Source organism: Corythoichthys intestinalis, chromosome 7, assembly GCF_030265065.1.
Source record: "Corythoichthys intestinalis isolate RoL2023-P3 chromosome 7, ASM3026506v1, whole genome shotgun sequence".
NCBI lineage: Eukaryota > Metazoa > Chordata > Actinopteri > Syngnathiformes > Syngnathidae > Corythoichthys > Corythoichthys intestinalis.
Window position 1 is genome coordinate 32,332,885 of NC_080401.1, and position 27,170 is coordinate 32,360,054.

At 38.9% G+C, this 27,170-nt stretch overlaps 1 protein-coding gene across 2 annotated transcripts in view; it reads right to left on the minus strand.

Annotated features, from left to right (window-relative positions):
• The window catches only part of impact (impact RWD domain protein), an 83,309-nt gene that overhangs the window by 23,363 nt on the left and 32,776 nt on the right, over positions 1 to 27,170 (minus strand). For both annotated transcript variants that reach the window (XM_057841187.1, XM_057841186.1), the window contains exons 8-9: positions 20,877 to 20,950; positions 20,467 to 20,557 (exon numbers count right to left, since the gene is read on the minus strand). In XM_057841187.1, the coding sequence (XP_057697170.1) occupies positions 20,467 to 20,557; positions 20,877 to 20,950 (165 nt within the window). The remainder of the gene's footprint in view (positions 1 to 20,466; positions 20,558 to 20,876; positions 20,951 to 27,170) is intronic.

Sequence of the window (27,170 nt, forward strand, 5' to 3'; positions counted from 1 at the left end):
GGTGTCGCAGCGTCACCATGTAACCGGCGCCTGCGTGTTCTCCATGTTTCAGTGGGACAGTGGACATTTCTGTGACCACTGTGGGTTGACCTGATAAAGTACTAAATCTTTTGATCAATAATGGTAAAATGTACCGTGCTCTACACTCAAGAGAGGAGGGGGCAAACAGCCAGGAAATAGACAACATGAAAGTAGCTAAAAATGGTACTGTTGCATCAAATTATATCATATACATGACATTGTAAATGGAGTTTATTGCATCAGAGTAGCAATATACGTGTTGTATGCCTGGCAGTGCATCAAGATGCACAACACATCAGCGTCAGTAATAAAGATGCAGAATCCCTGCCATGCAACAAGCTCCGCTGAAGATGGATTAAACTCTAATCCTCTCATCAAAGTCCCAGTAAATCGCTAATCATGATATACCTCCCTTTTAAAAATGCTCAACTTTGCACAAAGAGTCCAATCCTTGGATCTTTGGATGAGTAGCAGGGAGGACTGCGCATCTGGCAACCCAAATTATTAATCAGTGCCTTCTTTTATTCATCATGGTGCACTTGGGTGCTCACTGGCAGAAAAGCGCCAATCAAGTATAAGAAAACGGAAAGAAAGGGATGCGGGGAGAGCAATGAGATTAGAGCAGAACAGATTAATGCCAAAGCACTTGATGTAAATTGCTCTGTGCGCTGCGAGTGTCACAAGGAGAAGATGAATGTGTGCATTCTCTTGTCGGGACAGATGGAAAGATACAATGTGTCACTTTGCGACAAGAATGTACTTCATCCAAGAGTTTTCTCTCATGCATGGAAGTCATATCAAAATTTTCTGTTTGGGAGTAAAATGAAAAAAAATTCGGTTTAAAATGTGCAACACTAGAGCGAAACCTCCACAATTGAATTCAAACCGTATTGGCAAGAATGACCATTTACTTTGCGAGAACTTTTAAGATGGATTCTGGTTTCACCGTTGCCGAAGGCTTTCCTGTACATCATTCCACACTGGCAAACTCACAGAGGAAAGCAACTGTGTGCGAAATTAAGAAGTTAGTTCCAAAACGACTTCCACTGAATGCTAAGGACCTTCATTTCCAGGGGCTAAAAAGTATTTGCTCAATGTCACATACCTTTAAATACAACTTCCTGAAGTCTGTAATCAAATAAAGGAGACGAATCATGCTATATATAATATATATATGGCGGAAAACACAGACAAGACTGAAAAAGCAGTTTCTGCTCTTGGACTCCTCTTTTTTAATCTGCCCGTTTTACCCTGGAAACCCCCGTTTACAGACGTTGTGCAACCGTTTTTGTTTCAACCCAGCCATGAAAACAATTATATTCATTATTCAAAATGTCTGTCATTTTTAGCTTAGAATCATTAATTGATGTCCAATATTTTGTTTAAAAAAAAAAACAACTTTTTAAAATTATTCACTCGCATATTTTAAACTTTTAAACAAATGTCGTCACAATGAAAAAATGGCGTCTGTAAAAAAGTCACGGATATCTACTTCATAACTATCGCTAAATTGTATTTTTTTTTGTTACTGTTGCATTTTTTCCGATATGTTAAATGATAATCAATCCAAACAAATTGAAAAAAAAAAATGTTTAAAAGGGTAAATATATGAAAAAGAAAATCTCGACCACTCCTTGTTGTCTGCGATTTCTGCATCGCGACCCTTGTTACATTACCATGTTTCACCCATAAAATCCCCAAAAATCCAGCTGTGGCCATTCACAGCTGTGTCTTGACACTCAGTGATACATGTGACAAGGAGTTTTTGGATCGAAACGAGGTAAGTACGCAATAAAATCTCATTAAAGTAATGGCGTCTGTAATTCTGCTCTTTCATGCTCTCACCTCCATATAGGGTTTCGCTGTTTAAAAAACATTTTTAAAAAATGCCTTCTTGCCCAAAATATTTCTTCCCCCAGAAAATTGAGATTTTAAGCTTTCCAATGATGTATCACACATGCATATTGGACAATTTTGAAATTTGGCCAAATTGGGGGTCTCAGAGCGGAACTCGACATCACCTGAGTGTTTTCTGCCATAAATAAATCTTTTTTCTTTTTTTAGTTGCATGTCATGTTTACAACCTTGAAATTCAAGGTTCAACTTTTCCTTGTTTACAATTCGTTCTTTAGATCGACAACTGGTTTTACAATCCATTGACAAGCAAAAAATGATGCTGTCAAAGGCCAATGGGTAATTTTGTTGTAAATCAAAATTGAAGTAAATTGAACTGTGGATATTTTTTGGGGGTAACATTTTCGATGCATGTTTCAATGATATGTAAATTATTTAGAGATGTTATGAGATGTTTAGAGATATTATCAGGTCGCCGATAAAATCTGTCAATGAAAGCATTTTAAAATGATATCAGATCGGGTAATATCAGCATCGGTTTTTCATTATCGGTTTTGGTCCAATTTGCATGTTGCCTTCATAGTGAATGTAGAAGCATTCTGCCTTGTACAAGGGCTGGTCACAGCTTAGCACACCAGTTATGCTTATTGACCATTAGATGTCTCTAAATGAAGATGCTTGGGATTTGTTATGTGAGCAGACCACTTGCATTCATGGCTGCAAAATTAAATGAACAATAAATGACAGAAGAATATTGAATATGTTAAAGGGATCCACGGATATAAGGACTTTATTACGAGTTAAAATAATTTGATATTGAAACTCCTTTTGATGTTTTCGTTTTCATACAATTTGTAAATTTAATTTAACTAGTAGGTCGCCATTGTTGTTGACGTCGCAGGGCGGTGACGTCACATGGTTATGCTGCCGGCTTCCAGAGTATGACTCTAGCGACATAAACATGTCATCTGTTGAACCTTTTCAACTTGAACCCGAGAGGAACATTAATGAGCATGACAGCACTATCGACATTTAACAAAATCAGCAGCAAATGCAAAATGAACAGGAAAGACGAGAGGAGACGAGAGTAGGGGGAAAAATCGTGTTCTGCCAAAACGTGTTACAACGGCGAAACGTCCTACAAGAGGCGAATTTGACACCCAAAGTACTAGCGTGCACTTTCAGCTTGTTTTGTCTTGATGCATACAGACAGAACATACTAAAGATGCCTTAAGAAAAAAATCAAACGTAGTAATATGATATTAGAGTGTTTTAAAAATGCTACATGACTAATGTGATCAACAGATCATCAATCATCTCTACCACAAGAGAACAGTGCTTAAAAGTATGAGAGGGAAACACGTGCGAAAAGTATTTTGTGGCAATGAAAAAGTAATAAAAGACTCAATAAAAAACACCAACAGTAAGTACTCACCGCTTTTAACCGATAAGCGCATGATTTGGACGTCTTGCCGCATATAAGGAATTGGAATAACCCCGTAGTATTTGTTGAGTGATAAACTACGTCCTCACCCCGAGCGTCCATAAAACATGGCACCCGCCGTAGGCCAAAACATGTACTAAATATTATAGATTTTTAAATCAATGGTAATATTGTGTGTTTCTAATAACACATTTTAGTAAAAGAGAACAATTGTGGCTAATTAGAGCCTAAAAGTCTTTAAGTCCGAGGTTCCCTTTAAGTCTATGACCGCCTTCGGTATCTGTTTAATATCGGTATTGGAATTTTGGAGTTGGACAATATCGGGATATTGGTTGTCAGTTAAAAAGTCATTATCGTATAACTTTAGAATTATTTGATTTTGCATATTTGACCTGCATAGTGAGTATTTTTAAGTGATCCACACAACATCCAGTAATCATCACCGGCAACAGGCAGGTGCAGCTGATTTAGAGCATGAGCCAGACAAATGCTTTCCTCTTGCGTTTTGTAAGGTTTGGAAATAGTTTGGGGTTTTTTTGAAGCAGAAAAATGTAGATTTGTGTCCATCTTAGATGCCTGCTTGTGATGTCTGTTCATTTCATTCATTACATTACATTTACACGCCTTATAGAGCGCAGTGAGCTCACCGTTTGAATGTCTGAAATATTTTACTGTAAATATTTACATTTGATGCACTGCGAAGTACGGTATTAATTGTTTGTATTTTATTTAACAGCATGTCACTTTCACTGCGACTTAAGGAATGCATATGGAAAGAAATCTTATGCATCAGTTGATCTCGCATCTCATAACTCCAAGTGGCTGATACATATGGTTACAACAAGTGTATGCAGCACAGACGCAATGTGCAAAAGAACAGATAAAAGAAGATTTAGGAGAGGGTGACTTGTTTTCACAGTTCTAACAACAGAAATTGGGTAGAAAGTGTATGCTGCATGCAATGTGCAGACGCTGAAACGTGGCACTGCTATTGATAGCACTTATAGCGACCGAGACTCCCAAGATACAGGCAACATTAACTTTAAGTGCAACGATAGGGTTGATTAATTGCAGCCCTAAGACAAACAATAGAAAATCGTGCTCCATATAAAATGCCTTGATTATACCTACCAAATTTCTGTGAATTCTGTGAATCTGCTGTCGACTTCAATTTTGTTGTTTTTGCAAATGCATGGCAGTGGACTGAACTGTTGTCAACATACTTGCTTGATGATAATCAACATGAATGCAGGGACTGGGAGGAATCAGAGAATAATGATAGCTCTGATGAATTTTAATACGCCATTGGCGGTATCAAAATCAATGGAAAAGACAATAACGATTCAGGTTTGGGCATGAATCAATTAAGTGTCAAGACCCCTTCGTTGTTGTTGAGTTTCAATGACACTTCCTGGTCTGAACCTTACAAGTGAAATGAAATACGTTCAAGTTATTATTTCATGGCTAAAACAGAAACACACATTGTTCCTCAGTATGTTTTGAAATTCTGTGACAAATTTGGGTGTTAGTCCAGACTCATTAAAATGCCAGCTGTTAAGGATAAATGAAAGGTTACGGTCTCAGTTTGTCGGGAATGAAATGTTGTAGAAAAATGGATGACATCTTTTTGATGATGGTAAAACCTCAGTTTTGAAGAATTGGTCAACTCATTTGCTGTGCCCAGTCAGTAATACAGGTAGTCCCCGGGTTAAGACGGACTCGACTTACGCGATTTTGACTTTATGACACTTGCATCTCGTGTTTTTGTTTGTTTGTTTTTTTTCCAAAGTTGACTTTTGTTTTGTGATGCCTGCTTTTATTTTGGCGCAGGAAGCGTAGAGCAGATTGTACTTCCACACGCAAGCGCATGTATACACGCGCCCATCCCACACACGCACACATGAGGAAGAGTGCAGCCGAGTGAGAGAGGTGACAGCCTGCGCGCACATCTGTTGCTTGTGAAGGATCCAGCGAAGACAGCTGTATATAACCACTTTTGTACTGCATATTGTGCGTTTTCAGTCGAGGTTGAATACTTGGGGTGAGTTGATGTGATTGTTTTTGATGTTGTACGGACGCTAACTGATACATGCTAATCGTTTGTTATTGCTGTATCAGCAGCTACTTAAACACAAATTAGAATTGCTGTTATTGAAGATGAGACTGATTTAATTTCATTTTATTTTAGTTTCATTCTGTAAGTGTTGATGTCATGAGAAGCTGAATGTAGTCAGCAAACCACACGGACGTCTGACATCGTCATTTCGGAGCTTATCTCACTCTCTACCTAAGATTTCGTGCCAACGTCTTGCTGAGAACAGTACAATGTTAGATGTTAAAGTATTTTTTTTTAATTTAGAAGTTATTTTGGGGTATTTATAGGGTTAATTCTGATTTACGCGTAAATCCGGATTACGTCACCAGCGTAGGAACGGAACTCGTTCGTAAACTGGGGACTACCCGTTAGACCGGTCCATTGCATAATGGTTATTTTCATTTGGGTTTTTGAATTTCTCCTCCACAAGGCTATTTTTGTTCGTCTTTAGGTACAAGACATTTGTGTGAAGTTTGGTGCCATTCGATATACAATTACTGTGTATTAATCCATGATTTTTTTTCCCCCTTTTGCATTCCAGCAAACCAGCAACTTTGTTGGTTTTGGGTCACAGACCAGGAAGTGGCCTAGGAATGAATAAGCAGTTATTCAAACTCAAGAGAAAGTGACCTGTACTTGCCCTAAATGAACAGAAAGAGACCTGTAAATGCCCCGAAAATGGGAAAGAGTGACTGTGAATGCTGTGGTCTTATTGGATTGGGTGTCGAACGCCGTAAATGGCAGCCATAGAGTTAAATGAGACACTATTATCGTAGAAGATATTGGTAGCAACTTGTCAGTTGCATTTTTTTTTTCCCAAACATTGACACTGTTTTAAAACGATATCTCGATTCTTGGCATGAGCGTATCAATAACTTTTTGGGATGCAAAGTATCACGATATATCACCATTTCGATATTTCGTCACACGCTTAGTGGAATTCCAACGAAGGTCTCGTTGTTGTCGGAGAAGTGAACAACAGCTCGTGTCATTTTGTGTTGGTCAATAAACCACGCATTTCTTTGTGTGTTTGTAGGTCGCCAAACCTCGTATTTCTGTTTTCATTTTGCTTTACTTAGTTGGGAGTTTATCGGTGATCCCTCACCCTGGGGCAACATCCAGAGAGCGGTCACTAGTGGACAACTCGAGGGCTTCGGCACGGACCATAAATAAAGGACTATGAACGTGAAATTTTGTGTACTTGTTATAGTCTAGGAAAGGAACAAATAATTTTGTGAAGCAGCAATTTTCCAAAGCTCTTTTTTTTTACTACTACTACCTGTATATATTCTTAAAATGTGAACTGAAAATACATTGGGGCTCACTGCATTATATAACGAAAACAAGCGACCATTTCCTTTTCTGACAAAACTGCTGCTTTGGTAACATTTATATTCTCTCAGGTGTTCATACAGTTTATACAAAGTGCGGGGGACCCTCCCCCCACATTCATGTCATGCGAGGGCCACAAATCAATGTTAAAGTATACTTTTCATCAAAGCCACATGAAACGAACTCAACATGCCAAAGCTTTACCAGCTCCTTGTTATTTCATAGACGTAGACATCTATAATATATGAAAACCAAGACTTTTCTGCTATCAAAAAGAAAATTAAATGAAGTGGCGCCACCGACGGCTGCCTCTGCTCAAAGGAGATTGGTGTAGTCGTAAAGCAACATTTCCATTCTACCCTAACAACCTTCTTAATCCACTGACAACAAACAAACGGAACCAATGACAAGTTTTGCCTAAAATGACTCGACAACTTCAGTTAGTGAGCTCAACAAAGAAAACTTTAGAGTCACTTCTCACAATCAGCTTCATAACTAGTCCTGCACTCGCCTTCTGTGTTGCTGATACGCTAAACGTGGCAATTACTGGAATGTGCGTAGGATTGTGAATCACAATGCCATCTGACAACAGCAGCCAAAACAAAACAAAACAAAACAAAAAACAACAGCAAGCAACTCTTTGATATAAGAAATGAGAAGATTAAAAACAACCCTGCCACAGGACAGATTGTCATGTTACACAATATGGAAGTGGTTCATGTTGTGTAAGCATTTATGCTAGGAGTTTGAGTGTATGGTGGTAGCTTGACTTCTGAGTTTGTGATTCAATCAATTTAGTCATACAGTGGGGCAAATAAGTATTTAGTCAACCATCAATTGTGCAAGTTCTACTACTTGAAAAGATTAGAGAGACCTGTAATTGCCAACATGGGTAAACCTCAACCATGAGAGACAGAATGTGGAAAAAACCCAGAAAATCACATTGCTTGATTTTTAAAGAATTTATTTCCAAATTAAGCGTGGAAAATAAGTATTTGGTCACCTACAAACAAGCAAGATTTCTGGCTCTCAAAGAGGTCTAACTTCATCTAACGAGGTCTAACGAGGCGCCACTCGTTACCTGTATTAATGGCATCTGTTTTAACACTATAAAAGACACCTGTCCACAACCTCAGTCAGTCACACTCCAAACTCCACTATGGCCAAGACCAAAGAGCAGTCGAGGGACACCAGAGACAAAATTGTAGACCTGCACCAGGCTGGGAAGACTGAATCTGCAATACGTAAAAAGCTTGGTGTAAAGAAATCAACTGTGGGAGCAATTATTAGAAAATGGAAGACATACAAGACCACTGATAATCTACCTCGATCTGGGGCTCCATGCAAGATCTTACCCCGTGATGTCAAAATGATAACAAGAATGGTGAGCGAAAATCCCAGAACCACACAGGGGGGACCTAGTGAATGACCTACAGAGAGTTGGGACCACAGTAACAAAGGCTACTATCAGGAACACAATGCGCCGCCCAGGGACTCAAATCCTGCACTGCCAGACGTGCCCCCCTGCTGAAGAAAGCACACGTCCAGGCCGTCTGCGGTTCGCTAGAGAGCATTTGGATGATTTAGAAGAGGACTGGGAGAATGTGTTATGGTCAGATGAAACCAAAATAGAACTTTATGGTAGAAACACAGGTTCACCTGTTTGGAGGAGATAGAATACTGAATTGCACCTGGAGAACATCATACCCACTGTGAAGCATGGGGGTGGAAACATCATGCTTTGGGGCTGTTTTTCTGCAAAGGGACCAGGACGATTGATCTGTGTAGAGGAAAGAATGAATGGGGCCATGTATCAAGAGATTTTGAGTGAAAATCTCCTTCCATCAGCAAGGGCAAAGGGACGTGGCTGGGTATTTCAGCATGATAATGATCCCAAACACACAGCCAGGGCAACAAAGGAGCGGCTTCGTAAGAAGCATTTCAAGGTCCTGGAGTGGCCTTGCCAGTCTCCAGATCTCAACCCCATAGAAAATCTGTGGAGGGAGTTGAAAGTCCGTGTTGCCCAAGGACAGCCCCAAATCATCACTGCTCTAGAGGAGATCTGCATGGAGGAATGGGCCAAAATACCAGCAACAGTGTGCGATAAGCTTGTGAAGACTTACAGAAAACGTCTGGCCTCAGTTATTACCAACAAAGGGTACATAACAAAGTATTGAGATTAACTTTTGGTATTGACCAAATACTTATTTTCCACCATTTGCAAATAAATTCTTTAAAAATCAAACAATGTGATTTTCTGTTTTTTTTCTTCACATTCTGTCTCTCATGGTTGAGGTTTACCCATGTTGACAATTACGGGCCTCTCTAATATTTTCAAGTGGGAGAACTTGTACAATTAGTGGTTGACTAAATACTTATTTGCCCCACTGTATATCACATCAGTTTTCCCATATTAAAATGAATTGCACTGAATCATAATGGGTTCTATTGTCACTTAACAAAGTTGTAGACATGTTATAGTTGTACGCTGGATAGATATGCCTATCAAAATTCATGTTGTTTTGTGCAATATGTATTTACCAGCACCAACCAATTCTGATTAATATTGTGGTTGTGGATTAACAGTTCAAAAATACTATTTTTAATCAACGTCGCCATATTGGGCAATTTTACCCTGTGTTGTAACTAGGCCTGTCACAATAATTTTGTCAGGAAGATATATTTTCCAAGAATTTATCACGAAAAACAATATTAATCTGACGTACTCTCAATGTCCTTTCCCTCTTGTCGTGTTTTTTGTTTCCAGTTTGAGCAACTTTTAGGTTTGTCGCGTTACCAGTTTTTGTCGTGACTTTAAGCAAATACCAGCTAGTAGGTGTTTGCAGCCCCATTGCCATCTTCTAGCTCCAAAATACTCCCACACCCCTGCTGTGCCATTTGGTTTAGGAATCAATTCCAGCTTTCATACCGCCGTTGGAAAAAAACTAGCTTTTGATTTAGAGTATGCTAATCTCATAAATTTGTTTAGCTGTCCACTAGTGCTGGCCAGTTTGATCTACTGTAAATATCAGACAAAAGCTAAGAAGTGTGATTGTTTCTTAAGTTTCTCCATTTATTTATCTAATTCTGACCTGGCGTAGACCTCATAATACAGTGGTACCTCTACATACGAAGTTAATCCGTTCCAGGACCTTGTTTGTAAATCGAAATGGTCGTATGTCGAGCAGGATTTTCCCATAGGAATACATTATAATTCCATTAATTCGTTCCACAGCCCAAAAACCTTCACTAAATCCTTAAAAAATACTGCTGGTACTATTACAAATGGCAATTACACATAGCAAAACAAATAAATTATAAATCAAAATCGGAATAATAATAATAATAATAATAATTCCTGTATTAATGTAACGAATCGGGTTCTAATGTGGCGGACGTTTTTTGCTGACCCTGAACGCACCGCGGGGCTGACGTGCCAGAGACAGACCGGTGAGCTTGAGTTTCACTTTCACTTTGAATGTTTTCTTGAGAACACCGTCAATTGCGGCAGACAGAAGGTGTTTTTGTTTTGAATAAATTGTGAAATAAATGATAAAAACGTGGCGAAGTTGGCGATTTCTCTGGAGATGTTACCACAATAAGAATTGTCAGCTTAACTTATAAAGACTGGCGAACGATGGTCGGAGGAGGACCGTGGAGATGTATTGTTGAGCCATTTCACCGATGCCCACCCTACGCTCATATTTTTCTGTCATTTGCATCTTCATTTAGAAGGTATGCGTCAACTTTTTCCTTGTTTCACCACCTGTACCAACCTTTTCTGAAACCAGTGTTGATTTGTCACACAAGAAAATCCGCCGTGCATTCGTCTGCGGTGCTGCCATTGTCGTCGTATTTCGAGCATGTCGTCGGATGTAGAAACAAATGGCGAGTCAAATTTTACGTCGGATGTCGAAAAGTTCGTGTGTCGAAGCGATCGTATGTAGAGGTACCACTGTATATTGATGGGGCAGAGGATGCAGGGCCGATTAATAGTGGGCCTATCTCCTTCAAAGCTGACCGAGTGGAAACACAGAGCTTTTTACGTTGAAATTTCTTGTGAATAAATGCTTAAATCCCTGAATTCTTGACAGATATGAACGTAAAACAGTCTCGTTTTTTGGTTAAAAGCAAAAAACGGGCTGTTTGCATTTTTTTTACGCAAATATGTCGACTGTACTGGTAGTCTTTAAGCCACCGTGGCGCTGCCTTATCACCACAAAGAGCTTATTACGTTGAAATTTCTTGTGAATAAATGCGTAAATCCCTGAATTCTTTATAGATGTGGACGTAAAACAGTCTCCATTCTTTGTTAAAGGATATGAAAACGCAGAGGGGGTGTGAGACATCAATAGAACTGTTATGTGCCAAGATAACAAATATTGATAAAGTTAACAAAAAAATCACATTAATGAGCAATTATCGAAAATAGATCGAAAATGACGAACATTTCCGAAAGTGTTCTGGAAACAGCCAATTGGGGCGGGGACGTCACTACAAGTGAATGAAAGTTGAGGCGGAGCCAGGTGCCATTGTTTTTTATCGACGAGAGAGTAGCGTTCGGGTTTGTTTGACCAAAACATCACTAAAATGGTTCAAAACTGCTGTGCTATGTGGTGTACAAATAGCTATTTATCGGAATATAGTATCCATGAGTTCCCGAACGCGAAAAAAAAAAGCTGGACTACGCAGACAATGGGTAAAGTTTGTCCGTGCAAGAGGGCTAATTGTTTAGACCCAGCCTCCGGCACGGTTTTCTGTGATACGCATTTTCCACCTGAAAGCTTCTGGAACTATGGACAAGTGACATTGGGTTTTGCTTAAAGATTGCTGCTCAAAGCAGATGCGGTGCCCACCATACACGCGCAGCCACCTAAATGTCCCAAGATACCAAGAAAGAGGACGATGACTGGCAAAGGAGGCTAAGGCTAAGCAAAGGAGGGGAGCAGCCAAGCTCGAATTGGCCAGAGTGAGTACTCTTTTATAATAAAAAAATATCACGCATTGGATACAGGACTGGACACATGTATAAATTATCGCTCGTGAAATATATAGAACAAATCCTCTGATCCCATTCATATTTGTGTCTGTTGGCAGAGCGAAAAGCTATGATAGCGCAATAAATGATAATTATTCTATACATTATTTTGCGGTCACGGTGTATCAGCTTTACAAAAAGAAATGCAAAACAAATCATTCGGTGTTTCCCACACGATCTGCTGCCGATGTTTCATCAGTGTCATTGCTCCCCTCAATGACCGTTTCATTACGCTGCATTGGCGTTCGTTTGGGCTCAAATTGGTAACCTTAAACACCAATTAAAGCTTCGTAACTCTCCTCGTCACCATTAGATGAACATTCGTTACGTCCTTCTACGTCGGATTTGTCGCTGAAACTAGAAACGAAATTGTCTGATCGCCGCCATTCAGTATTAAAGCACTGAGCCTTTTTCTTGTTGAAGAAACACCCCTCACTGTCAATTCTGAATTCTCTTTTATTGACAACGAGGGGTGTTTCTTCATGAGGGAACCTGGAATATGTGCAGTACGAACACAATGCAACATCATAAACAGCTCAAAACACCCCTATTTCTCCCCTCACTAGAAGGAATTATATTGATGCAGACAGACGCTGCTCCCCTAGTGGCCGGTGGCACTCTCTTCACTTGTAATGACGTCACGCACACAATCTGCCAGATCTCGGGCGCCGGTCGTTTTCGCTTGACAATCGATCCAAATTTCTCTCATTTTCTTGTGTGTAATTACACGAAGTGGCATGACATGAATACAAAAGGCATGCGTTTATGGATAAATGATGGAATATTAACATTTCCCCAGGGGTTGACATACCCTTTAAAAGAGCAAAGAACCGGGCAGTTAGCATTTATTTTACGTAAATATGTCGAATGTACTGCTAGTCTTTAAGCCACTGTGGCGCCGCCTTATTACCATAAAGAGCTTTTTACGTTAAGAAATTTCTTGTGAATAAATGCTTAAATCTCTGAATTCTTTAAACATATGAACGTAAAACAGTCTCGATTCTTGGTTAAAAGCAAAAAAACCAGGCAGTTAGCATTTATTTTACGTAAATATTGTGAATTATGATGCTAATGCCGTAGCGGTTAATTTCTCGCATTGATTTCTTTCACAACGTTTCAAAATGCATGCATCTTACGTAAAATATTGATAATTACCTTGATTCCTCGAAAAAATCCCTCCTGAGACAATTCTTCCTGTTTGTATGCGGTACAGCTTTCGTACTTTTTCAACCTAAATCCGGCGTTGGATCACAGCATGTGTTGAATAACTGCGACTGACTGCGAATAACTGTAGCAGAGTGTGGGACGGCCCTCTACTTTAAGAAGTGGCGCGGTGTCTGTGGAATGTGTCCCGTCAATATAATTATGAAGTCTATGGACCTGGGTTTTAAATGATTTCGGAATATGGATTAAGGAACCATCACAAAAACATTCAATTAGATTAGCAGTTTGATAAACTATCAGTACCTTAAATGTTCAAAAGAAACTGCGAAGAAAATGTTGACCTTGCAGTCACTAGGACCGCCGAGTCAATGCAAAAATATGCAGTATTCTCCATGCCATCTGTATGTGCATGAGTCACGTTACCTGGCTTACAGAGAGAGAACAAAGCGACACAAATTAATGTTGATAATGCATGTAATTTATCAAGCCCTAAAAAATTACTGTTATCTATTTTATGTATTGGATAAGTCATTATTGTAATTGTCGTGACAGGCCTAGCTGTAATGTCACAACAACTGTCATGCAATGCTCCCATGTTTATCAATTACCACACCTCGCTGTGTTAATATTTTGGGGGCTAAATTTTCAGGAACTTTTGGACCTGTGTATACACATAATGCATTTCTAATGCATGACTCATAGAATGTCCATATGCAAAGCGACGCTTTTTAAAACCCAGCGAATTAGGGCAAAGCGCAAGCAGAGGGTGATTGGAAGGCTGCAGATAGCTGCTTCTTCATTAACAATCCTGCTTTAAAAGGCTCGACAGACAGTGGAAATGAATGAGCGGAGAGCCTGGAACAGACACAATTAGGCGTAAAACATTTTCTTCTTGATGCAGCTGGAAAACTGTTCTGTGTTACATCTGTTTCTCAGACAAAACTATGCCACAGAGTCTCTCAGAGGTCCCAGAGCACTGGTCTGTTGGACATTTAGGACAGGACAGCACATTAAACTGCCCGTGACTAACCCTGAGCCTAGGAAAAAAAATAAAAAAAGCTCCTTTTAAGTGACTATATAAAATGTCTGACTTTAAACATGGGTTTATCGCTATAGCACAGAATTAATTGCTTTCATTACCAAAATTTTATCATTGTAAAGTATAGACTGGCTGAAGGTAACACATTTCATGCGTCATTGTCTCCCATTACCCCAAAATGGGATTGGCTCATTGAAGAGACGCCCACTAATTACAAGTAGTACATTCAGTGTAGCAGCTCCATGCCAGTTTGTTGAAATATTGCGTCATGTGAACCTGGAAAATGATGTACTTTTTGGGCCCCAAGTTGCACTACCTTCCTGTTTGGCTGGGCCTGAGATTTATACTCAGGTGCTACCAATCTTGTTCAAGATCAAGTTGGGAAAATAAGTTTTAATGTTGTGTTATTGAGTATATGTTATGTTAACTTGCTGTCCGCTATTTCAGTGTTATTACAATAATGCGTTTTTGTGTTTGGTCTCAAATAAAATATTTTCCACTAAAAATGTGATTTATACCCCAGTGAGAATTATGTTATTATTATGTTATATTCCTTTTCTACTTCATTGTGCAACAACTTATTTTCCAGTGCAACGTATAGACCGAAAAATACAGTGGTACAAATATACTAAACAAATGACTTAACTCATTTGCTACCATTGACGGGGATACAATGGGGCAAATAAGTATTTAGTCAACCACTAATTGTGCAAGTTCTCCCACTTGAAAATATTAGAGAGGCCTGTAATTGTCAACATTGGTAAACCTCAACCATGAGAGACAGAATGTGGAGAAGAAAAAAAAATAAGAAAGAAAATCACATTGTTTGCAAATCATGGTGGAAAATAAGTATTATTTGTTCAATACCAAAAGTTCATATCAATTTGTTATGTACCCTTTGTTGGCAATAATGGAGGCCAAACGTTTTCTGTAACTCTTCACAAGCTTTTCATACACTGCTGCCTGTATTTTGGCCCACGAAAAGCTTCGTACGAAGCCACTCCTTTGTTGCCCTGGCTGTGTGTTTGGGATCATTGTCATGCTGAAAGACCCAGCTACGTCTCAACTTCAATGCTCTTGCTGATGGAAGGAGATTTTCACTCAAAACCTTTCGATACTTGGCCCCATTCATTCTTTCCTTTACATAGATCAGTCGTCCTGGTCCCTTTGCAGAAAAACAGCACCAAAGCATGATGTTTCCACCCCCATGCTTCACAGTGGGTATGGTGTTCTTCGGATGCAATTCAGTATTCTTTCTCCTCCAAACACTAGAACCTGTGTTTCTACCAAAACGTTCTATATTGGTTTCATCTGACCATAACACATTCTCCCAGTCCTCTTGTGGATCATCCAAATGCTCTCTAGCGAACCGCAGACGGGCCTGGACATGTACTTTCTTCAGCAGGGGGATACGTCTGGCAGTGCAGGATTTGTGTCCCTGGCGGCGCATTGTGTTACTGATAGTAGTTTTGTTACTGTGGTCCCAGCTCTCTGTAGGTCATTCACTAGGTCCCCCCGTGTGGTCCTGGGAGTGTTGCTCACCGTTCTTGTTATCATTTTAACGCCACGGGGTAAGATCTTGCATGAAGTCCCAGATCAGGGGAGATTATCAGTGGTCTTGTATGTCTTCCATTTTCTAATAATTGCTCCCACAGTTGATTTCTTTACACCAAGCGTTTTACCTATTGCATATTCAGTCTTCCCAGCATGGTGCAGGTCAACAATTTAGTCTCTCGTGTCCTTCGACAGCTCTTTGGTCTTGCCCATAGTGGAGTTTGGAGTGTGACTGACAGAGGTTTTTTACATGTGTCTTTTATACCAATAATGAGTTAATACAGTTGCCATTAATACAGGTAATGAGTGGAGCCTCGTTAAAAGAAGTTAGACCTCTTATAGAGCCAGAAATCTTGCTTGTTTGTAGGTAACCAAATACTTATTTTCCACTCTAATTTAGAAATAAATTCTTTAAAAATCAAACAATGTGATTTTCTGTTTTTTTCACATTCTGTCTCTCATGGTTGAGGCTTACCTATGTCGAAAATTATAAGCCTCTCTAATCTTTTTAAGTAGGAGAACTTGCACAATTCGTGGTTGACTAAATACTTATTTGCCCCAATGTACAGTGCCTTGCAAAAGTATTCGGCCCCCTTGAATCTTGCAACCTTTCGCCACATTTCAGGCTTCAAACATAAAGATATGAAATTTAATTTTTTTGTCAAGAATCAACAACAAGTGGGACACAATCGTGAAGTGGAACAACATTTATTGGATAATTTAAACATTTTTAACAAATAAAAAACTGAAAAGTGGGGCGTGCAATATTATTCGGCCCCTTTACTTTCAGTGCAGCAAACTCACTCCAGAAGTTCAGTGAGGATCTCTGAATGAGCCAATGTTGTCCTAAATGACCGATGATGATAAATAGAATCCACCTGTGTGTAATCAAGTCGCCGTATAAATGCACCTGCTCTGTGATAGTCTCAGGGTTCTGTTTAAAGTGCAGAGAGCATTAGGAAAACCAAGGAACACACCAGGCAGGTCCGAGATACTGTTGTGGAGAAGTTTAAAGCCGGATTTGGATACAAAAAGATTTCCCAAGCTTTAAACATCTCAAGGAGCACTGTGCAAGCCATCATATTGAAATGGAAGGAGCATCAGACCACTGCAAATCTACCAAGACCCGGCCGTCCTTCCAAACTTTTTTCTCAAACAAGGCGAAAACTGATCAGAGATGCAGCCAAGAGGCCCATGATCACTCTGGATGAATTGCAGAGATCTACAGCTGAGGTGGGAGAGTCTGTCCATAGGACAACAATCAGTCGTACACTGCACAAATCTGGCCTTTATGGAAGAGTGGCAAGAAGAAAGCCATTTCTCAAAGATATCCATAAAAAGTCTCGTTTAAAGTTTGCCACAAGCCACCTGGGAGACACACCAAACATGTGGAAGAAGGTGCTCTGGTCAGATGAAACCAAAATTGAACTTTTTGGCCACAATGCAAAACGATATGTTTGGCGTAAAAGCAACACAGCTCATCACCCTGAACACACCATCCCCACTGTCAAACATGGTGGTGGCAGCATCATGGTTTGGGCCTGCTTTTCTTCAGCAGGGACAGGGAAGATGGTTAAAATTGACGGGAAGATGGATGCAGCCAAATACAGGAACATTCTGAAAGAAAACCTGTTGGTATCTGCACAAGACCTGAGACTGGGACGGAGATTTATCTTCCAACAGGACAATGATCCAAAACAAAACATAAAGCCAAATCTACAATGGAATGTTTCAAAAATAAACGTATCCAGGTGTTAGAATGGCCAAGTCAAAGTCCAGACCTGAATCCAATCGAGAATCTGTGGAAAGAGCTGAAGACTGCTGTTCACAAACACTCTCCATCCAACCTCACTGAGCTCGAGCTGTTTTGCAAGGAAGAATGGGCAAGAATGTCAGTCTCTCGATGTGCAAAACTGATAGAAACATACCCCAAGCGACTTGCAGCTGTAATTGGAGCAAAAGGTGGCGCTACAAAGTATTAACGCAAGGGGGCCGAATAATATTGCACGCCCCACTTTTCAGTTTTTTATTTGTTAAAAAAGTTTAAATTATCCAATAAATTTTGTTCCACTTCACGATTGTGTCCCACTTGTTGTTGATTCTTGACAAAAAATTAAAATTTTATATCTTTATGTTTGAAGCCTGAAATGTGGCGAAAGGTTGCAAGGTTCAAGGGGGCCGAATACTTTTGCAAGGCACTGTAGCTAAACGTCATTAAAAAACCCAGATTAGATTGGCCAAAGTTTTACTTGGCCAATGTATTGGGGCTTTTTGGTACCATGAAACTTTGTTAAACTGAGTTGAGCTGCTTCATTTAACCAAAATTAGTCCTTTGGTGCCATATTGCGTAGGGGTGTAACGGTACACAAAAATCTCATTCCGGTAAGTAACTCGGTTTTGAGGTCACGGCTCGTTTCATTTTCGGCACAGTAAGAAAACAAATATAAATGTGCTAGTTGTTTATTACACTTTTGTGCTTTCAAAAATAGGAACATTAGCCTATACAAAGCTAGAATTCTGCTCAAAAAGTAGCGGGTATTTAAAGATAATCCAACAACAATTTGCCTTTCAGACCTCGCATATTGGTCAGCTTTTTTTCTGAAAGAAAGAAGAAAAAAGAAGTCCTGTGCTAAAGAGAAAAGCATTCCCAATGACAAAGATTTTAACATGTATTTTACAAATGAAATGCCTCAGTGAAACATTTTTTTTTTTCTTATTAACGGTTTTCAAAATCTTTATTGGTGGATTTTCTCAAGTTAAAGCGCCACACAGAAATTAATACATTTAATTGTGTAAGCAGGATGTGTGTATTATTCTTGTTATTTAATTACAGGTGTTTTAGCTCATTTCAATTTATTTTATTTAAATGGGCTATTATATATGTAATTATGTGTTGATATTTTACAAATGTGATGTAGTATTCATTTATATTGTATATTTTATGTTGTATAACTTTCATTCCTATATGATTATTAGTTCCTACTTTTTTTGTTGTGGTAGGAGGGTTTTGTATTGAACACGGGGCCATGTTGGTTATTATTATAGCTGAGAACACAGCAGTAAATCACCAAAGACAAGTCAATTGTACCACGACCTACCACTTAGATCTGATGGACTCAAAAAGTACGATTGCATATTAGTTTGAAAATCGACCGGATCCACCGTATTTTTACACGAGTGACTTCCGGCCCGATCCTAGCTACCGGTAGTAGTATTGACGCAGGAGGGCCACGTCAAATAATCAAATAATAAACTCTGCCGTTCTTTTTGCGTGCGTCGCGTTGAGCCGTTTCTGGGACGCATCTAACACGCGGCCGCACTGCGACTGGTGTGCATTGGCTGATTGACTGTAACGCCCGCGTTTCACTGCATTCTCGCGGCGGCCACGTTGTCGCGCCGTTGACGTTTCTGGGTTATACTGTCCTACCGTGTTGGTCCTCATTATAGTAGAGAAGACGGAGTAAATATAATCTACACAAAGAAACTGGAACCCGATCGACTCACAGCCTCGAAAAGTAAGGGTTATAATACGTCAGAAACTCGTTCGGTACGCGTCCGTTCCGAACCAAGCACCATGTACCGAAACGGTTCAATACTATTACATGTATCGTTACATCCTTAATATTGTGGCATCCTGGTGCCTAGAAATAATAGTGAAAACCAGACATGTGACCAAAAATTCTGCGCCAAAAACTATCTGCCGAAAACAGCTATAAGTGCATTTCAGTTGAAATGTTTTGAAGACTGAAAGTGTACGACCGTAAAGTATGAAGAACCTGACGAAACCATGACGAAATCAAAACAAAATGAGAAGCAACACGTTGGCTGACGCAATCTTGCCAACACGTGTGGTTCACAGCCAACATGTCTGCGGTTTGGAAGTATTTGAGGTATCAAAAAAAGATGTTCGGAGAGCCGTCTGTAAAATCTGTTCTGCTAAAGTGTCTCTAGGGGGTATAGTGCTTAAGATTTTTTTCTGCCTTAAGTTTAATCACCCACTTGTCTTACAAAAAACCCAGAACAATACAACGAATAGAAGAAGCTCACAAAAACGGAAAAAAAAAAAAAAAAAAAAAAAGTCGCTCCCACTGTACCAACTCCTTCTGTGGCAGAGGCTTTTGAGAGGGTGACACCGTTTCCTCGGGACCGTGCGAAGGCCAATGGCATTAATCGGAAAAAATAATGAAATAAAATACATTTTTTAAAACTGAAAGAAAAAATTAATTGCTTACGTGTTTAGCCTTTAGGTTTTCATCACATCCCTAGTGAAAACCGATTATGTACATGCACATACAGTATGTAATACAGTACTTAGTACTTATTCAACTCATTGTCTGCCATTGACGAGGGCGTCCGACACATGCTAGGACTTTTTTTTTTTTTTTACTGCTTTCTTTCTATATGTCAATGGCACTGAAACACTGAATGGAAGCCAATGAGATAACTAATTGCCAATGACAGCAAGAGACATCCAATCCAGTTTGAAAGGCTGGCAATGATGGAATGGTGTGACTGTGCAGCTACGTACAAATAACAGGAATGTTTGGCCAAAATTAACTCATTGACGGCCATTGACGGCAATAGGCGTCCAATCCATTTTGACTGGGAGGGGCTGAAAGCAATCAAACCATGGGTGCTAGCCCCTCCCAGTCAAAATGTATTTGACGCCTATTCCTGTCAACGGCTATTTACTTAACCCTAATTTAACCTGAAATAAAATGTCCCAAACTCATAAAAAGTACCAACCCAAATGTAAAACATATAAACCTTTCGTACATCTTTCACTGTACATATTGCTGAATGAGCTAAAAAAAAAAATAAAAAAACGGAAAATGTTCAAGAATTCCTACTCTAAATGATTCGTCCCTTTGTTTTCAGCCGGGAGGTCTGTCTTGGGATGACTGCGCACCTAATGGAACGCTCACCTGCAGCAAATGGAGCAACCTGCCACCTGCCGCCGTCTCACCGTCGTCCTCGCAGTCCTGCAGGAAGCTGTGCTTGTCCTCGCAGTAGATCCTAACACACACGCGCCAAGTGTGTAGAAAAAAATAATTAAAAAAAAAAAAGAGTTTGGTCGACTTGTCACCGCCAGTGAAGTCTGCTTTAAATGTCAGTGACTCCTCCCCGGTCAGCCAGGCAGCGCTTCAGCAGCTGCACCTCATTAGAGTGTGCTAAAAAAAGAGGAAAATGCACAAAAAGGCAAACAGGCAAGTGTGTATCTACAAAACACGTACACAGAAACACACACAAATGGCATGACAATTCTTTTTTGACCTTTAATTGAAGTCACACAACATTTGGAGACAAGAGGAAAACACTCGCATGTGTTACTGACCTGTATGCGTAGATGTTGTGAGTGGCGCTGGCAATCTTTTTGTTGTCGTACAGGCGCTCTAGCACGGCTTTGACCTGCCGTGCGGCATACAAACAAGAATCGCCGTTGGAAAAAAACTGATATATAAAAGTTTCCTTAATGAGAAATGAGTCACAGCCAAAATGGAAAAATAGGAGCTGCGGTGGTGATAACTGTTTAACAACCAGTTGGAGTTTTTCTACTTGCACATGGACTCACCGTGTTCAAAAGATGCTGTAGTTTGAAGCAGAATGAACATAATGAAAGGCTGAGTTGACTTTTAATGCAATGAGTTTAAAGAAATAAGGTAAATGTAGATCAATATAGAGATAATACACATTTTAAACCCTAAGCAAGGCTTCTTTAAATTACTACTCTTTGTTTGAAACCCTTTAAAGCAGTGGTGGGCAAACTTTTCTACAAAGGGCCGCAGTGGGTGCGGGTTTTTGTTCCGACCTATCAAGAGGACACCTTTTCACCATTCAGGTGTCTTACAAGTGCAATCATTTGAATGCTTCAGGCGCTTCTTGTTTCGGAAGAAACGTCACTGGTTAAACGGTCTTTGCTGGATCGGTTCGAGGCACAGCGGCCCTTGAGTGGCTGACTGGTTTGCCCACCCCAGTTTTTAAGCCAAATCTGGATCTGAAACCTCGTTCCAATCCCTACCACATGTTTGAAAGCCTAGTCCAGGCTTAAACCTTGACTCATTCACTGCTTGCATAGGTATATAAATATATAAAATCTATTTTAAAATGGATTAGTTTTCTCTTGCCATCAATGGCAGCTAGAGAATTCAATTGAATTACGGTAGGCTGTTTAAAACCACACTTAAAAAGTTTATCCCAGGTCTAAAATTCTAAACAAGGATTCAAACTGTAATTTGAGTAACTAACCTTGTTTGAAAATAAAGGTGCCAAATGATCGATCATGACCGATTTCCTAAATTTTGATCGGTCGAACACAAAAAGTATAATACAGTGGTACCTCTACATACGAATTTAATTCGTTCCAGGACCTTGTTTGTAAGTCGAAATGGTCGTATGTCGAGCAGGATTTTCCCATAGGAATACATTATAATTCCATTAATTCGTTCCAAAGCCTAAAAACATACACTAAATTCTTAATAAATACTGCTGGCACTGTTACAAATGGCAATTAAACATAGAAAAACAAATAAGTTATAAATAAATAATTCAGAATAATATAATAATAAGAAGAATAATTAATAATTATTCCTGTAAATAATGTAACGAATCGGATTCTAATATGGCGGACACTTTTTACTGTCCCTGAACGCACCGCGAAGCTGACGTCTCAGTGAGATAGGTCGGTGCGGTAGAGATAATACTTTCGTTTTCTTGAGAGCAGTCAACTGCTTAAGACAATGGGCGTTTTGTGTTGGATAAGTTCTTAAATAAATGATAAAAACGTGACGAAGCTGGCGATTTCCTTGGCAATGTTACCACAATAATAATTGTCACCTTAACTTATAAATAGTGGCGAACGGTGGTCGGAAGAGGACCATGGAGCTGTATTGTTGAGCCAGTTCAGGGACGCGCACCCCAAGCTCATATTTTTCTATAACTTGCATCTTCATTTCAAAGGTAAGCATCACTTTTTTCCTTGTTTCTCCAACTGTATCAACTTTTTTTGAAAACTGTGTTGATTTCTCACACAAGAAAATCCTCCGTGCGTTCGTTTGCAGTGCTGTCATGTCGTCGTATTTCGAGCAACTCGTCGGATGAAGAAACAAATGGCGGCTCAAATTTTACGTCGGATGTCGAAAAGATCGTGTGTCGAAGTGATCGTATGTAGAGGTACAACTGTAGTAATAATTATTTAAAAAATATAATTGTCTGTCGGTCGCATCTAGAGTCAGTTAACCACATTAGCCCACTAGCATTTGGTCACGGATATTCATGGTAATTACTAAGAGCCTTTAAGTGCACTTGTTTGGACTTTTCATACGTTCCGACCCTAACATGTTTGCAATTGTAATGTCTGCCGCGCTTTCCTATGTCAATGTGTGAAGGAGTCGAATTTGTATTGACATTCCATATAGGCACAGTGTAATAATTAAGAGTTGATTAAAGCATTTTAAAATTATATCGTTGGACAATAACGGGATATCGGTTATCAGTTGAAAAGTCACTATCAGAGAAACCCTAGAATAATTTAATTTTGTATATTTTACCTGCACTGCAAGTATTTAAGTAATCCACACAACATCCAGTAGTCATCACCACTAACAGGCAGGTGTGGCTACTGAATATGTTAAGTCCACTACCGCATATATCGGTATCGGTTTGATATAAGCATAGGATTTTCGGAGTTGGACAATATCAGGATTTCGGTTAAAAAGTAATTATCGGACAACTCTAGTGTTCATGGTTTTGCATCTGCTACGTAGACTGAATTTGGTCAGATAATAACTGTTTAGTGAAAGCTTACAGCTGGGCTGTATTATAAGTGTCCCGGCATTAAAAGGTATTAAGATGTGGAGAAAAATACTTGATATGGGCTTGACCTGATATCATATAGGAGTTCTCTTATCTAGAAAATGTATCAATTTCTTTCAACTGATGTTTTTTGTAAAGCAAAATACTGCTGGGGTTGAAGGAAGAGTTGGAGAAAATGTGGGGAGTGAAGGAAAGAGTGGTGCCAGTAGGGACACTAGGGGCAGTAACCCCCAAGCTGGGTGCATGGCTCCAACAGATACCAGGAACAACGTCCGACATCTCCATTCAGAAGAGCGCAATCCTAGGGACAGCTAAGATCCTGCGCAGGACCCTCAAGCTCCCAGGCCTCTGGTAGAGGACCCGAGCTTGAAAGGAGAGACCATACTGCTTGGGTGGGCGAGATGAGGATTTTAAAAAAATATATATACATATACATACGTACATATTAGGGCTGTCAAACGATTAAAATATTTAATCGAGTTAATTACAGCTTAAAAATTAATTAATCGTAAGTAATCGCAATTAATCGCAATTCAAACCATCTCTAAAATATGCCATATTTTTCTGTAAATTATTGTTGGAATGGAAAGATAAGACACAAGACGGATATATACATACAACATACTGTACATAAGTGCTGTATTTGTTTATTATAACATTAAATCCACAAATGGCATTATTAACATTCTTTCTGTTTAAGTGATCCATGGATAGTAAGACTTGTAGTTCATAAAAGATATATGTTACAGTTACAAGTTATAGTAATTTTTAGGGCTGTCAAAATTATCGCGTTAACGGGCGTTAATTAATTTTTTAAATTAATCCCGTTAAAATATTTGACGCAATTAACGCACTAGGCCCGCTCAGACAGATTTAAATGTCAGTACAGTGAAAGGCCAACTTGTTAATTGTGTTTTATGGAGTTTTTCCGCCCTCTGCTGGCGCTTGGGTGTGACTTGCATATGTTATGTGGCGTAATGTCGCCCTCTGCTGGCGATTCAGTGCAGCTGATTATTTGGGCTTCGGCGCGCTTTTCTGACGTGATTATACGTCGACGCGAACTCACACTAAGAGACAGTATTATTCAGACCAGCTAACGTCCGCATCCAGTATTCAGTGGCAGTTCTCATAGCCCATCACACTGTTTGTGTCTAATACATGCATCGCTTGTGAGTTATATTCCTCCTTTGTTTATATTCATGAGCATTAGATAGTTATTGATGATGTGTATTTGAATTTGTTCACATATATGGTGAAATGCAGTTACATTATTAGATGCTTGTGAGCTAACTGGCTAGTGCTACTGCTCAAATGGACACGTGTGTGTAAATTTTATGTTATTTTGTGATTTATGCAAGTTACTGACACATTGCCTTGTTATTTTCAGTTTTACAAAAATACAAGAAACGTGCTCTTGTCAAAAAGAGATGACTTCAGTAAAGCCCATGCAACTTTGCCACACCGTCTGATTTCTTTTTGGAACTTATGTTCGCTATCTGTCAATTTGTGTACTCACACACACTGAGAACAGAATAGGGCTACTAGTTTATTTTTTGATTGAAAATTTTACAAATTTCATTAAAACGAAAACATTAAGAGGCGTTTTAATATAACATTTCTATAACTTGTACTAATATTAATCTTTTAAGAAGTACAAGTCTTTCTATCCATGGATCACTTTAACAGAATGTTAATAATGTTAATGCCATCTTGTTGATTTATTGTTATAATAAACAAATACAGTCCTTATGTACCGTATGTTGAATGTATATATCCATCTTGTCTTATCTTTCCATTCCAACAATAATTTACAGAAAAATATGGCATATTTTATAGATGGTTTGAATTGCGATTAATTGCGATTAATTACGATTAATTAATTTTTAAGCTGTAATTAACTCGATTAAAAATTTTAATCGTTTGATAGCCCTAGTAATTTTATATTAAAACCCCTCTTCATATTTTCGTTTCATAAAATTTGTACAATTTTCAATCAAAAGTAGAGTTAATATAATAAGAAAAAGAATAAAAATAACAATAATAAGAATTGAGTGACCAAACTCTTGAGTAATGCCAGTTCACTTTGCATTGTTGTTTAGCTGTGTGAGAATAGGGCCTCATTACTACAGACTGAAGTGCTTTTCTTTTTGTGAACAATTTTTTTTTGAGAGATAGCAATATTATTTTTGTTGTGCTTTCACTAATTGATACTTCTGTTTGTTGTGAAGGAGTTGCAGAAGCATATGCCAATAAACGGCGCAGCCCAAAGAACGCCTGTGTCCACTCGCCTTTATAACAGATATATCTCTGAGCATATCTTACCCAAAGTACAACAAGGGACACATAATTGCCACTAAAAGAAAGCAAACTTACCGAAATATGTGTGGAGCACAAAGCAACAGCATAAACGTCTCACAACTACTAATTCTCCCACTATTAGAAGGAATAACATTAGTATGGAACAGCGCTGCTCTGCCCCCAAGCGGTCGGTGGCATTCTCTTCACTCTTAATGTCCATAAACGGCATCATTGAAATCTGTTTGAGGCAATGCGAGAGCAAAATTATCGCGTTAACAGGCGGTAATTAATTTTTTTAATTAATCACGTTAAAATATTTGACGCAATTAACGCATGCACTGAATGAGCCGCTCTCGCATTGCCTCAAACAGATTTCAATGAGGCCGTTTATGGACATTAAGGGATAATTTTGACAGTCAAAATTATTGCATTAACAGGCGGTAATTAATTTTTTAAATTAATCACATTAAAATATTTGACGCATTTAACACACATGCCCCGCTCAAACAGATTAAAATGACAGCACAGTGTAATGTCCACTTGTTACTTGTGTTTTTTTGGTGTTTTGTCGCCCTCTGCTGGCGCTTGGGTGCGACTGATTTTCTGGGTTTCAGCACCACATGAGCATTGTGTAATTATTGACATCAACAATGGCAAGCTACTAGTTTATTTTTTGACTGAAAATTTTACAAATCTTATTAAAACGAAAATAGTAAGAGGGGTTTTAATATAAAATTTCTATAACTTGTACTAACATTTATCTTTTAAAAACTACAAGTCTTTCTATCCATGGATCGCTATAATAGAATGTTAAATAATGTTAATGCCATCTTGTTGATTTATTGTTATAATAAACAAATACAGTACTTATGTACCGTATGTTGAATGTATATATCCGTCTTGTGTCTTTCTATTCCAACAATAATTTACAGAAAAATAAGGCATATTTTATAGATGGTTTGAATTGCGATTAATTACAATTAATTGAGTTTTAAGCGGTAATTAACTCGATTAAAAATGTTAATCATTTGACAGCCCTAATATACAGTATATGGATATACATACATACACACACACACATATATACAGTGGTACCTCTACATACGAAGTTAATCCGTTCCAGGAGCTTGTTTGTAAGTCGAAATGGTCGTATGTCGAGCAGGATTTTCCCATAGGAATACATTATAATTCCATTAATTCGTTCCACAGCCCAATAACCTGCACTAAATCCTTAAAAAATACTGCTGGTACTATTACAAATGGCAATTACATATAGCAAAACAAATAAATAATAAATAAAAATCGGATTAATAATGTAATAATAATAATAATTCCTGTAATAGTGTAACGAAACGGGTTCTAATAAGGCGGACGTTTTTTTCTGTACCTGAAGGCACCGCGGCGCTGACGTGACAAAGAGGGAGGGGAGCGGGTGAAAGTTTACTTTCGCTTTCAATGCTTTCTTGAGAACATCGTCAATTGCGGCAGACAGCAGGCGTTTTGTGTTGAATAAGTTGTG